This window comes from Phoxinus phoxinus (assembly GCF_949152265.1).
Source record: "Phoxinus phoxinus genome assembly, chromosome: 13".
Taxonomy (NCBI): domain Eukaryota; kingdom Metazoa; phylum Chordata; class Actinopteri; order Cypriniformes; family Leuciscidae; genus Phoxinus; species Phoxinus phoxinus.
The window spans coordinates 24,242,220-24,257,091 of record NC_136888.1 but is presented as its reverse complement, the minus strand read 5'-3'; the positions used below and the strand labels follow the sequence as shown (position 1 = coordinate 24,257,091).

At 38.1% G+C, this 14,872-nt stretch overlaps 1 protein-coding gene across 1 annotated transcript in view; it reads left to right on the top strand.

The window, feature by feature from the left end:
• The window catches only part of ush2a (Usher syndrome 2A (autosomal recessive, mild)), a 207,058-nt gene that overhangs the window by 104,083 nt on the left and 88,103 nt on the right, over positions 1 to 14,872 (top strand). Inside the window, exons 39-40 of the mRNA XM_079632841.1 lie at positions 6,442 to 6,589; positions 9,182 to 9,324. Of these exons, the coding sequence (XP_079488967.1) occupies positions 6,442 to 6,589; positions 9,182 to 9,324 (291 nt within the window). The remainder of the gene's footprint in view (positions 1 to 6,441; positions 6,590 to 9,181; positions 9,325 to 14,872) is intronic.

Sequence of the window (14,872 nt, the reverse complement as noted above, 5' to 3'; positions counted from 1 at the left end):
CATCTGCCAGAAAGCTGACAAGAAAATGATTAGTGCAGTTCGTTGTAAATCAATATGCGTTAACTCGCTGGGATTTTGTACACAAACCAAAATGATGCAATCAGCTGATATTGAATTTTTCCTTCCAAAACATATCTTCATCAGTAAAACGTGTATTTTCGCATATGCAATTTTGAAGGCACAGAGCATAAAAACACTATGTTTCCATAATATTGTCATGTTCTTCATTAACAGACAGTCTGTAAACTTCAGCCCTGGTTCATATTTGACGCAGAGCTACAGGCTCTCTGCACTAATGTTTAATCACATGCCTCCACACAGGCAGAGAGCGAGCTGTTTGATCAGGCTGAATCTACTGGGCCCCGTAACGCGGCTTTGTACGGAGCCGGCTGGGAGACATTGGACATCTGCTGGCTGACAGAGAACAATGCCCGCTGCTGGTGATCTAAAGACATGCAATTTCCTGTCTATGGCAATGGCAGATAAGAGCGTATGCACACAAGAGTAGCCACTATAAGTTTATTGCCACACTAAGGAGCCACACTTTCCCACTGTTAAATTGTTGTTGATTTTAATTATGACTCTTATGGCTCCAGAATGTTCTTTTTTACGACCTTCTCAGGCAAATGAAAGGTAACAACTCATTGGTTAAATAGGCCTTGGTCCATCCTTCCTTTTACTTAATGGTGTGAGAACTTATTAAGCTGATTTATACAGAGAACGGCTGTTGGGAGGCATGTGACACGCACTGGGTTATATGTGTTTAAGGGAAAGGTAAATTACCATGGAGGAGATAAAAAAAGACAATTTAGTGATTTCTGCCTTCCCAACCCCTATTGTGTTCAGTGGGAAGGGATGGTTAGAAAAGAGGGGTCAATGGACACATGTTTCTTTAGACTAGAGTGGATATTCAGTGCAAACATTACAGCGTTGTGATGCATGTTTGATATTTTTTCACTTTCTTGTTTCTCTCCCTCTTACTCCTTTACACTCTCACCCCCCGTGTCATAACTAGGCGCAAAGTGATAACGTTTTCATCCCACTGACTCTTTCCCCCTATAAAATAAATGTTGAAAATAATTAAATAAATCATTTGATATTAATTAATAGCTTTAATTATTTCCCTCTTTACCCTACCACTCTCATGCCTGTTTTAGCTGAGGGATCATCGGACAATCACTGTAGCTGATGGAACATTATATTAAATATTATAATTATTTTAAGCTTCCTGAATTTCAATTAAAGCTCTTGCTACTCCACCACTCTTATACCTGTTTTAGCTGAGGGATCGTTGGACATTAACTTGTATCTCGTTTGTTTCATATGTAAAAGTAATGTGACCCTTATGTTTTGGCCAGACAGCTGCAAATTCCCTAGCCAGGACCCATGAATCCACAGAAACACACAGACACACACACGTTTCCTGATCAAAGAGACTGGCGAGAAATGCCTTTCGGCCTGATAACCTGCTTTGCTTAAACGTTCTATGACAATTATTATTCTGTCTGTACCTGAAAGGAGAATCATTTTCCTGTAGGGAAAAGAAAATGAAGTTGCTCGGACACGTTTCATGAACAAACATCAGCGTTTGAAACCCTAGAGCTCTGCCATTGTCTCATCTCTCACGGAGGTGAACGGAGCGCTCATTCCCACAGGAGTGCGTATGGATTGAAGATTGATTCGGTGGAATGGGACATGGCCTTGCATGTTCTCAGATGATGAAGCTGACCTGTAAACGCCACTCCATGTTAATGCCCAGCCTTTAAATACAGACCAATCGCTCTCAGACGGCCCCGTTAAAAAAAAACGTCAGCACACCCAAGTTAAAGTTCTGCAAAATTGTTCAAGTTCAACACAAAGACATAAGTATAAATTTTAAATACCACACTTTTCCCTCCACTTCTTTCCGTAGATCTTTTGGTTTGTCTGAGCTGAACTGAAGCCTTGTCTCAAACTGTCCTTGTTATATCAAAGAACAGACGGAGTAGAAGGCTTAGGATACAGACGAAACATAAAAGTGCATAGTTTAAAATGATTAGTGACACTTTTGATATACCTGAGGAAGGAGGGAGGTGAAACAAAGGAAGCTTCATGCCGACTGTTTGATGAAATAAGGCTGTGAGGAATTAACTCTTTTGTCAATAGGTGTCTTACTCTCGTTAGAAGAGAAGCACCGTCTCTCTCTTTTCTCTCTATACAAACTTTAGGGAAGAAATCAAATGCTTTGAACATATTGTTTATTCCTCAGTGTGCAGAACATACAGGTTAACGCCTGTATTTTTTGGTACAGTAGTCGAGGGCATACGCAAGCATACACTGTATGAAACCCTTTTTTCCAAGAATTTTTCCTGTGCCCACGTAGAAATGAGTAACGATACGTAACCATGGCAGTTGGAACAACATTTCCAGCTTTGATCTGCCAGTGTTGTGCTTTTAGTTCATTTATACACTTATTTACAGTGCTAAATTTTAATGATCACTTTCATTTCATATGAAAATGTGCCATATTTCTACTGCTGAGACATTCAGACACAAAGAACAAAGAGTCTATGAACACAGTGCCACTCTTCACTCTAAAATTCAGCGCAACGGACTACATATTTCTTCTATTCACAGCCTTTGATTTGATAATCGCAATTTAAAGTTGATAACCTTATTGTGCCATTGTTTTTCGTAGACTAGTCCTACGCCATCCCAGCAAGAAACATTCTAACCCTGACAGTGCAGAAAGACTTTTTGTATTGTAACATCTAGCCCTATAATACCATATCTAAATCTACAGAAAGCCTTTTTTAATGCTGAAGTATGTTTCTTACATATATCATGTTATGAGGTAGAACATAACAAATATGACTTTTGTCTCCTTTTATCGAATATTTGTGTGCAGTTGGTGGTCTCTTGATAAATTCAGTCATCACTGGTGCTCTTTTAGACTATGTGTGTGTGTGTGTGTTGGTGTTCAGGTCCAAACTATGTAAAGTAGTATTGGCATCTCTGAGCTGCGGCAATCTGTAGGGACATGGTCCAGACCTGTCCATATGCTCATCATCATCATTATGTTTATGACTGGTTGGCTGGGCTTTGCACTGTTTATTCCTGCCCAAAAGCCATAGCAGCAAAGGCAGATGGAGGAAAAGAGTGAAATGGCTTTCATCCCCAAGTCCATCTAGCAAAGCCCTATCCACTCTTCTCAGAGCAGCAGCATCCCTCTGCTGAGCTCTTTCTTGCCTAATACTAGCACATGGACATTATGAAAATTGCAGCTTGGCAGTAAAACTAATTTTGGACCACTGATTTGAGTGATGATCTGACCCCCGCTGAGCACAAGCCACGTCCCCGCTCTCACATGCCAGCCTATGTAGGGTTTGGTTCAGACATCCGCATCGTCTCTACCTTCTCCGTTCAATCAGGCTGTCACCCTGTCCTCCTAAATGACGCATGGGTACGTCAAGCTTTTGAAAGTCCCACAACAGCTTGGCATATCCATACTCTTTATTGACATAATTGGCAGTTCCATCGCTCATCAATCAAAGTATTAACATCTTTTTTTTTCTTGCTTTAATGTCAATGAGTTGATCTCATTTAGTTCGTTCTCTGTACACCGGAGACCACGGAACCAGGAGTTTAGTCTCACCCTCATAACCCCTTTGTTTGTTTGTTTGTTTGTTTGTTTGTTTTAGCTTTGGCCATCGCGGGCGTATTCAATTCTAATTTGTATTCTATCAAGGCGATTCTATTTCAGTGGGGCCAAAATGACTTAAGTAATCAACAGTTATTGAGTTCTTGTTGCTGGACAAGAGGAGGGTTGATTGAGAATGAGACTTCACTTAGGGAAAGGACTTCACTTGAAGCATTGGAGTGCTGTATTATTGAGGCTGATTCTGACTAGATTGCTCCTCAGAATAGATGATTTTTGCCTGGAGTCCTCCCTAAGCACTGAGACAAGACCCAGAATCAAGTTGTTTTCTTTTGTGATGGCTGAGATGTTTTCATGTGCTTCCAGGCAATTTTGTAATATAGTCTCAATGACTTGTGGATAATATAAGACATTTGCAAATCATGAGATCCATGTTGAAATGCAGTTACACTTTGGTAAAAAATTACTTATTATTATACATTTATTTTTGTATTGTATTTGTTTATTTTAAAATATGATATACTATTAATTATTATATTATATTATTAATTAAATTATATCTGACTGACATTTTTTCAATCAAGGGTTTTGTCAAATATAGAAAAATATGGTATTAATTCTTGATGTAAAGTATTAATATTGTGAAACTCACAGATGTTATTTGAATATGTGTGTATGAGGATATGTGTGTAAGTGCCCTGACCACAGAGATTGTGTTGAGGACGGATGACTCTCGCAGTAAATAGAAGCCGCATTATTATCCGCGGGGTTGATGGTGCGTTGGGTTAGAAGCGAGGCGAGGAGGCTCAGAAGGGGCCAGGAAGTCCTTGTAAATCAGAGGCGCAGAGAGCTGACCGCACCATTAGACAAGTGCCATTCACATTCTCCGCCCGTCTCTTGACTCTCTCTCTTTAAAAACAGAGGAATTCTCTATCCACTCTCTTCGTCTGTCTCTTTCTCTCTCTCCAATCTGTGATATGCACAGATCAAAGACTGCCCATTGGTAGGATATTAAATCTTTTAAGCAAAAAAAGGAGTGCACTGTATATACTTGTACTATCTAAAAAAATAATTTGTATAAATTTCAGATTTAAAAAATATATATTCACACAGTCTTTATATAATATATTGCCATTTCTTTCAGCAACCTATACACTAACATTCAAACATTTGGGGTTAGTAAGATTTAAAAAATATATATTCTTATGCTTACCAGGGCTGCATTGATTTGACCAAAATACAGTATAAATGGTTATTTTGTGAAATATTATTAAAGGAACACTCCGACTTTTTGAGACTTTAGCCTATTCACCTTATCCCCCAGAGTTAGATAAGTCCATACATACCTTTTTCATCTCCGTGCGTGCTATAAGTCTGTTTGACGCACCCCCCGCTAGCCTAGCTTAGCACAAAGACTGGATGTAAATGGTTGCAGCTAGCATACTAATCCAAATAAGTGACAAAATAACGCAAAACATTTTCCTTTTTACATGTTGTGATTTGTATAGTCACAGAGTGTACAAAAAACAAAGTCACATGAGACACAGACATATTTTAACCGTATAAAAACTGGGAACTATATTCTCTGAAGGCGAAGCACTGCTACTTGGGCGGAGTGATAACCGCAGCACCAGAGACGCGCCGTGGTGAGCAGAGAGTTCGTTCAGAGCGCGTCTCAGGTGCGCTGCGGTTATCACTCCGCCCAAGTAGCAGTGCTTCGCCTTCAGAGAACATAGTTCCCAGTATTTATACGGTTAAAATATGTCTGTGTCTCATGTGACTTTGTTTTTTGTACACTCTTTGACTATACAAATCACAACATGTAAATAGGAAAATGTTTGCGTTATTTTGTCACTTATTTGGATTAGTATGCTAGCTGCAACCATTTACATCCAGTCTTTGTGCTAAGCTAGGCTAGCGGTGGTTGCGTCAAACAGACTTATAGCACGCATGGAGATGAAAAAGGTATGTATGGACTTATCTAACTCTGGGGGATAAGGTGAATAGGCTAAAGTCCCAAAAAGTCGGAGTGTTCCTTTAAAACTTAAAGGGTTAATTTGCCCAAAAAGAAAAATTCTGTCATTAATTACTTGCCTTCATGTCGTTCCAAACCTGTAAAAGTGATACAAAATTAAATAAAAATCTCATGTATACTCATGTTGCTTCATAAAATTCAATGCTTCATGAAAATAAACAAAACCTAAACAGACATGACAGCTGACTTGTCTTGCACTTTGTCCAGTGTCATATAATCCTTCAGAAATAATTCTAATATGATGATTTGGTGCTCAAGAAAGATATATATTTTTTCAATGTTGAAAGCACTTTGTGCTGCTCAGTATTTGTCTTGGGGTATATATACTGTATATATATTCTAGATCTTTTTAGACAGTAGTATATGCTGATATTTATGAGTCATTGAAAATTGTGTTTCTATATCAGTAATGTTGATGCTTTTTTTATATGTTATGTTTTAACTTTTGATAAAACCACAAGTTCAGATAAATCTAATGGTTGTCCAAATACGTGTAACACAGCTTAAATATAGTGTCAGTTGGGAGCTGATTGAAAACCATTCTTTCCCTTTAAAACCCTTTCATAAAACCCCTCAGGGTGTGCATTAGGTCCTCCATAAACACAGTGTGTCCCATTGCGAGTGTTTGTTGTCCAGCATGTGTTGTAGTATATATACAGTAAGCTCACCCCATCCCCAGCAGTGTTTCTACCCATGTTCTTCAGCATATGCTGCACCGTGCAGATCTTTTCTCTGCTCCACTTCACCTCTGCATCCTCTCCACATACAGCTCCAGATGGCCTTCTGCCCCCCAGGCTGGCAGCTGCCACCCCCACCTCGCTGCAGGTGTCCTGGGCTGCTCCAGCGCGCCACAACGCTCCCGGACCCCTGCGCTACCGGCTCCAGATGAGAACGTCCGCTTACCCACAACTTCACCAGTAAGCTCAGCTCAACAAAACAATCAAGACCTTTTACTGTGTACACATTTACTTTTCTACACTAGTGCAATCATCAGTGAACAATAGTATATTTTGTGCTGAAAATACAAAGTGATCTGAGACAGTTAATCTGGAGACATACGGGATAGATTTGATCTAAAGAGAAGAAAGCAGCAGTTAGCTTGTTGTAGAGCAGATGTACAGGAATATCAAATAATAGGCCTAGACCAGGGCTGTCCTCATGAAAAAAAAAAAGAAAGAAACAAATGTTTTATCTAATATGTATGCATTACATGCTCCCTGACAACAAATTGCAATTTAATCAGAAATAGGGGAATTCTCATTCTGTTGTAATAAATAAATGACTAGGCGCATGTATTATACATCACCCTCATTTCCTGGGATTCTTTTGAAATGTATTTCATTGTTCATGTGATTTATTTATTATACTCCATGGTAAATTTGATCGTAAAGCTCTGTGGAAGTTGACGCTTCTTAAAAACCAGCAAAGATTTGTTCCAATCAGCAAGACTTGTAAGCCATTTAATGCAGCGTGATTATATCTATTTTTTCATTTCAGTTCATTTAAAAAATATCAGCTTGTATTTTCACCAGAATAATGACATAGCAGTTGATGCGCACATTCAATCCTACGATCACGTTTGATTTGATTTGCTAACTAATCAATGGAAAAGATATTTTAATAATTTTAAAGGAACTATTAAGTCAGTATTGGAATTGCAGTCTTTATCGAGAAAACAGGATAAATATTGCTTATCCTGCAGTACACAGTGTTTTTTTTTTTTTTTGTCAAATCAGATGCCCTCTAGAATGGGAATAAAGTAGGGATGGCCCGATACCACTTTTTCCAGGCCGAGTCCGATACCGATACTTTCATTTTTGGTACTCGCCGATACCGATACCGTAACCGATACCTGTATTTTTATTTTCAATTAATTTAATTCATGCATTTGTCATTTTTAAATGTATTGGTAGAGAAACCAAAAGAATGTCAAATCATATTTGTTTATTAAATGTAAACTTAATTTGTTCATCAAATATATTTAATGCACTGCATATTCATTACTGTATAAATTAAATATAGATGGATCTTTTTGTGAAGTTACCAAAAAATGTAGCCTTTTTAGTCAAGAGTTAATCCTTTGTCTGGTTAACATTAAAACACAGCAGCAGATTAATTCAACTGCTGCCCCTTTAAGACCGAACGCACGGATCCCATTTGAATTATACTGTCTACGTTCACTTGACATATAATATACTTTGTTTACTAGGATACTCGCCAAGACGGGCGTTTTACATAGTTTTGTGTGAATTCATCCGTACAAGCGCAATAGTGAAATAATTCCACTCAGTGTTCGCGCGCTGTCTGAGGCGATGGTTTTCGGGGCGCGCGCTTTGGATGTTTGAAGTTCATGTAACTTCTTGACCTGCAAATGTCCTGTAATAATGTCGTTAAACATAAATAAGGTAACAGTTCATGTTTTACTTACATATACGATTCAGTTTTAATCCAAATATACGTGCCGAGTGAACGATCAGCAATCCAGAGCATTCAACAGAAGTGCGCTCTCTCTCTCTCTCTCTCTCTCTCTCTCTCTCTCTCTCTCTGGTCAGTTAATGTTAATAATAAGCTACATGCCTCGTTTTACTTTCTTTGCCATTGACATCCGACTGAACTACAAACTTTCCACTGACGTCTGATGCGCTCGACCAGCTCGCGCTTCGGTGCCGCGGCGTGCTCAATCCACTGCGCGTTTTTCTCTTATCAGCTCGCGCACCACAGCTATATAGGCGTTACTATATTTTGTTTAATATTTCACTAATATGATACATTTACTTCATAGACAGCCTTCTTTTTTATCCCCATTATACTTTCTGTTGTCAGTGCTTCTTTGTCTGGACACAAACACTGTACACACGCTGCCTGGTATCGGTTGTTGGTATCGGGGCGCTTTTACGAGTACGAGTACGAGTACATGAGCTCAGTATCGGGCCGATACCCGATACCCGATACTGGTATCGGTATCGGGCCATCCCTAGAATAAAGTATGAAAACCTTTTATTATTAAACTTTTATTTATCAAGGACCCATTCAATTGGTCAACAGTGACATTAAAGACATTTATAATGTTACAAAATATTTATTTTGAACTTTGTATTCATCAAAGAATGCAGAATTTTTTTTTTATATAGATCACAATCTATAAAATCACGAATATTAAGCAACATAACAGTTTTCACCATTGATGATACTAAGAAATCTTTCTTGAGCAGTAAATCAGTGTTATAATTAGAATTTAGTTATTATAAATTGTAATATAATTTCACAATATTTTCCAGTATTTTTTATCAAATGGATGCAGCCTTGGTGAGCGTAAGAGACTTTGATATGTCCTGCACAAATTTTCTATTGCAATAGGAAATATGTCAACACAGAAAAAAAAAATTAAGAAAATGAAGATTCCAGAATGCAAACCCATCTACTGGATGTCAACCAATCATAGTTTGCCATGTAACGCTGTTAAGTTTAGTGTAACGTGTTTGCGCATGTATATTTATTTCTGTCTTCAGGTTAATGGACAATGAGACCACCGTCTTTAGTCACATGGTGAAGGAACTGGAACCCTTTACAGAGTATCATTTCAGACTGCTGGTGTCCAACAGCCACGGAGAAACCAGCAGCCCATGGGTCTCTCTTTTTACTGCGCAAGACAGTGAGTTCCACAACTGACACACACACACACACAATGTTCACAAACACAACAGAAAATCATTGAGCACACAAAGAGTGTGTTGTGTTTAACCACATGTCAGGCGGATCCTCTGTGAGGCTTGTCCAACAGAAAAGAGCAGGTGTTGAGAGAGAGGGCCAGTGGGCAGAGATCTCTAGTTAAAGGTACGCCTCTTCCACATGACCTTGCCGGTGTCATTTTGGACTGATTACTGTAATAGAATCATATTAAGGATCATAACAGACACTCTCTGCTAAGTTATAAATTAATTATACTTCAGCCTATTAGCACATACATTATAATTACTGAGCCAGTATTTGCATACACTCAGATTGCACTGTATTATGGACCATCACCTCTTCATTATCATGCTTAGAGAACACCCCCCCCCCCCCCCCCCCCTCCCTCCCTACAATGCCCTGCAGCACTTCACAACTTCTGCTTTTGGGAAGAGTTTTCCCTCCATCTGAGGGCAGCACTACGTGAGCTGTGTAACATTCACAGCCTCATTCAGACTTTTTGTTCAGTATCTTGTCTTGCATTCTGCTTTGGTCTACTTGTGTTGCACCATGTGGCTGTATACTTGATCTTGCACTTTGCAATTGGCATTCTTTATGGATGCTTAGCATGACTTTCATAGGCTGCATCGTTCTCTAAGAGGATGTCATAAATTGCCTTGCCTTGAAGATACTGCATCAGATACGTTGTTGACCATTCAAGAATTTGTGTAGTAGTTTGAACTGGTTGATGGATGGATCAACTGTTTTTTATATTGTTTTATGCTTTGATCGTGTGGCTTTGGATAAAAAAAATTGTGTAAGGATATCATAATCTATGATATATATGATCACTGTATAAAGTACTCTAAAGTGTCAGTGTGACAGTGATATCAGTGAGAAATATACATATATTTGCCATCTGTTTTAAGTTAAAGGGGTCATATGATGGGATTTTTTTTTAGCGTGTTATGTAGCTGTTAGTGCAAGTATAAGATCTGCAGAGTTACAAAGCTCAAAGTGTCAAACCTAAAGAGATATTCTTTATAAAAGTTAAGGCTCAGCCACACCTTCCTAAAACGCTTCATTCAAACACGCCACCACAAATCCTCATCAGTATGTGGGTGCAGAGTTTCATAACAACACCCTAATGTATACGCAAAGAAAGAAGGTGTAACTTTTATTCTTGCTGTATTATTGTCGCCGCCATGTCGTGGAGACGCTGTGTTTTTCGTTGCGAAAGCCAAACTACTTAGTTTGGCCCTCCAAAAGAGGACACAAAAACAGTAGGGTAATTCCATCTTTGCAAGTACATTCTGGCACTTCTGACTCACAGACACAGCCTGTAAGTATGTTTTCATATTTTACTACTAATTTGCTACTAACTATTCAATGGTGAGTTTTGAGCAGTATAGAGTAACGCTTGTATGTCGTTTCTACAATCTCAAATGCAGACATTGTTTTATGTTCACATGGTGTTCTCTGTAAAAAAAACAGTAAAGTCATTATAATCAGTAATTATGTCCCCAATGAAATAAAACCTTACCAATCTGATACGATCTGGTCCAGTCGCGCTGGCAAAGTTGATCGATCAGCTTGGTCATCTGTATTTTCCGGATCAGATTCGGGCTCGAATTGATAATGTAGTGTTTCACCTGTCATTATTGCTTTGGGAGCTGGTGTTCCAAATATGGTAAGGGGCGTCACATTCCGTCACACATTTAAGGTCTTTGGGCCAATCACAATGCACTGGAACGCTGGCCAATCAGAGCACACCGCACTTTTCAGAATGATGAGCTTTGTAAAAATCTATGCGTTTCAGAAAGGCGGGGCATAGAGGAGCAACAATAATGTACAGTATGTGTAAAATAATTAGGGCTGTTTTCGACTAAGGATTTTCATAGTCGAATCTGATTCGTTAGATTTTGCCATAGTCGACTGATAGTCGAACCTTTTTTTTTTTTTTTTTTTTTTTTAGATAGCAGCTAGATTTTTTCCATTTCAAACAAAAGAGCTAAAAAACACATATCACACATATATCATAACATTTCATAAACATGAGGAGCAATATGAGAGAGAAATTTGGTGATCGTTGTTTAGGTAGGCTACATTAAACCACGTAAAGCTTTTTAACGCACATGAGAACCGCGTGGAGTCAACTCACAGCCGCTCCGCAGCCCTGCTGAAAATGTGAAGCAGAAACGCTTAATATCAGATAACGTCCATAATAATTGGACTCCGGGTTCGATTTTTTTTACCATTTTCAGTGGTTATGAGGAGCAATATGAGAGGGAAATTTGGTAATCGTTGTTTAGGTACATTAAACCACGTAAAGCTTTTTAACGCACATGAGAACCGTGTGGAGTCAACCCACAGCCGCTCCGCAGCCCTGCTGAAAATGTGAAGCAGATTTTTGAATACATTTTTATTTATTTACATTAGTAAGCTACAGGACATCGTCTTTCAAAACATGACCTGCGCGAAAGCGAAAAAATAAATAAAATTGTACCCAGCCCTTCTGAAAATGCGAATGCGTCTCTGTCCCCAGCACATTTCAAACCAAACTGACGCCCATGTATTCGACTATGAGGTTCATAGTCGAATCAGACCTCTCCGAATCGAATCGTCGAATCCTCGACTATTAGAAGTCAGCCCTAAAAATAATTACTTGTTTAACCTAAAACCACGTAAACACATTGCATTAAACCAAATACACAAAATAATGTTCTTTTTAGAACCATCATATGACCCTTTTAAAACTCAATATATGTTGGATTGGTCCTAAAAAATATGTCTAAAAAATATTTAGACATTTTAAAGTAAATATATTTCATATATTATTTTATTAAATAATAAATAAATAAATAAATAACTATAGTATATAATATTTAAATAAAATTATTTGAGATTTTTAAGTTACTTACTTTGGAGCATTTAAGTAATTGAAAATCATTTCAATCAATATTTGTGCAAACATTTATTTAAATGAATTGTATTCAAATATTTATTTATTAGAATTTAATAAATATTAATATTATTAACATATTTAAATACAATATATTTATTCAATATATTTTCATAAAATATCTATATGCAATACTTTTTAGGGCACCGGTGTTTGTTGATACAGTTCACGCGTAAAACAGAAATGGGAAAGATTTTTAAAACATGAAGGCTAAATGTGTAGTTAGTACTTTATTTTGTTGAACATTGCAATATTGAAACTGGCACATTTATGTATATACTCTTCCATATGCCAAAACTGCGATGACCCAGCATGCACCATATTAGCAGCTCTTCTAAAAGTCACCCTAATCCCAAGTAAGCGACATGTCAAATCCTGATCAGCACGCTATATAAATCAAAACCATCCTCCTCCTCATTTTCCATCTGCATGTATCTGGCAGCAGAAATGAGCCCTTCACTCTAGCTCTATTTACTCATCTCTTTCTTTGAGGCAGGGGTGATGACTTTGAGAACAGGTGGGCATTACCAAGAAGGAGAGAAATGATTGTTATTGTTAAAGAGAAAAGCCCTTTATTTCTTTTCCGAAATGAGCTGTGAAGAGCCTCGATGCGGCATATTCGGCTCTCTGCGGCAGGATTATGGGGAAAGCGTGAGTTTTAGTGGCTCCTGGCACTGCTAATAAACACTCTCACACATATCATCAGCCGCCCCATCAACGTGAAATAGTACCCGGCAAAGCCGCACTAAATTAACAGTAGGAAAGAATTGAGGGGATTCTTCAAAATAATGTGTCCGGCCGCATGATAAAGGAAGAGGAGAGGATGGGCAAGGTGAAATAGGAGGAGAGAAACGTATGTCATATTTTCTTTAGCTCTTTTTCTTCTTTGATAGGGTCCCAGTCGGGCCCGCACATATTCATCTCTAATTTAGAAATCCGCTCTAGAGGGATTTTTCCTCCTGTGTGAAATGTTCACAGCAGCACTATAGCCTGTGCATGGGCTGCCCTATATAATATCACAAACAGTGTCTCATTAATACATTTAAATATTTGAATTATCTTTCTTTCGCCATTATTTGCAACTTATCATGGCGCAACAGGATGAGAAATCTTTGAAGTCCACTTTTACGCTCCATTTCCAACAGTTAAAATGACAAATGTGTTTTTTTTTTGTGGTCTAAAATAGAAAGAACGGCATACTGCGTTAGAACAACACCTAAGTAAATTATGACTTAATTTTAATTTTAGGGTGAACTATCCCTTTAATGATAATACTCAAATTTATCCGAAATATATTAAAAGTTTCTGGTTTGGTGAGAACGTGAGCCTTACCGATGGAGCTGTGGGAACACTTAGGTCTGTCTGTTTTGGGCTTTTTGTGCTGCAGTATGTCAGAACACTACTAGAAATCTCCTTAGTGAAGATGTATGAGCATTTTAAGTATTCAAAAGGCCCTCATTCCTCTCCTTTTTATCATTCCATTAAGATTTTATAACCATCTTTTTAATGTAATTCCATCCATGAATTTTTACCCCTTTGACTTGACAGGCGGTTCTGTGAACATAAACTTTGCCATGTAGAAGAGCTCTTTTCTCTGTCTTCTCTGCCTGTGCTAAAGCGCATTGCTTTGTGTGCTTCGAGTAACATATAAATAAAAGGGTTTAATGGGACAATTGTAGGGGACTTTTTTTATATTAAATCTGATGTATTAAAAGTATATATATATAGTTACAATTTTAATTTGTTCTCTCCCAAGATTGCAAGATTTTTTTTTCTTTCAGATTAACATCACTCTTTCTAAAGTGATGTGGTTCATTTTGTAAATAGTACTGTTTATGTGAGCACAGGAAACCTTATACAGTATGTTTTAATTTCTTGAATTGGGTGACTTTATATTTCATCTTGATATTAATTTTCACCCCGTGTGTAGTCGTAAAAAATGTTGTGGCTAGAGCAACTACAGCTGTGCAGATCACCTTGAAATAAGTAACTTACTGTACAATGTACACTTCATCAAGTTCAAAACTAAAAGGAATCGTTCAGAAAGAATTTATGATTTTTTTGTGTCATTTTCCTTTCAATCTTCTTTTCGCTAAACAGCTTCTTGAAAGTAGCATACCGACATCCGTCCTAGTTGACATCAGCCACGCTAACCTTCAAAGCGATCATATTGTCACAAGGACCTCTGCAATGCTAAAAATAATCCTCTCTTTCCTTCACGTTCCCCGGTCCCCCCCCCCCCCCCCCCCCCTCCTTGCCTTGTCACTTGATTGTGTTATTATTATGCTAACCAAATCCTTATAAATGTGATTTAAGGCTTGGCGGCCCGCGCTCTTGTTTTCCCTTCTGCTGTAGCGATTTATAGTGGCCTAGGAAAGGCCTCTCTAAGTATTCCAAATGTCCTGAGATTACAGCTGTTGCCGATGCCTGATTGAGGCCGACTGCTGTTATTGCACTGTGTTCTTGCTTGTACCCTGAGAGCAGTAAAGCATCAATAAAATCAAAAGCACCTGCATCTTAAATGAAATTTCAATTGAAAAACTTAACAGCCCTTCAAATTGCGGAATTT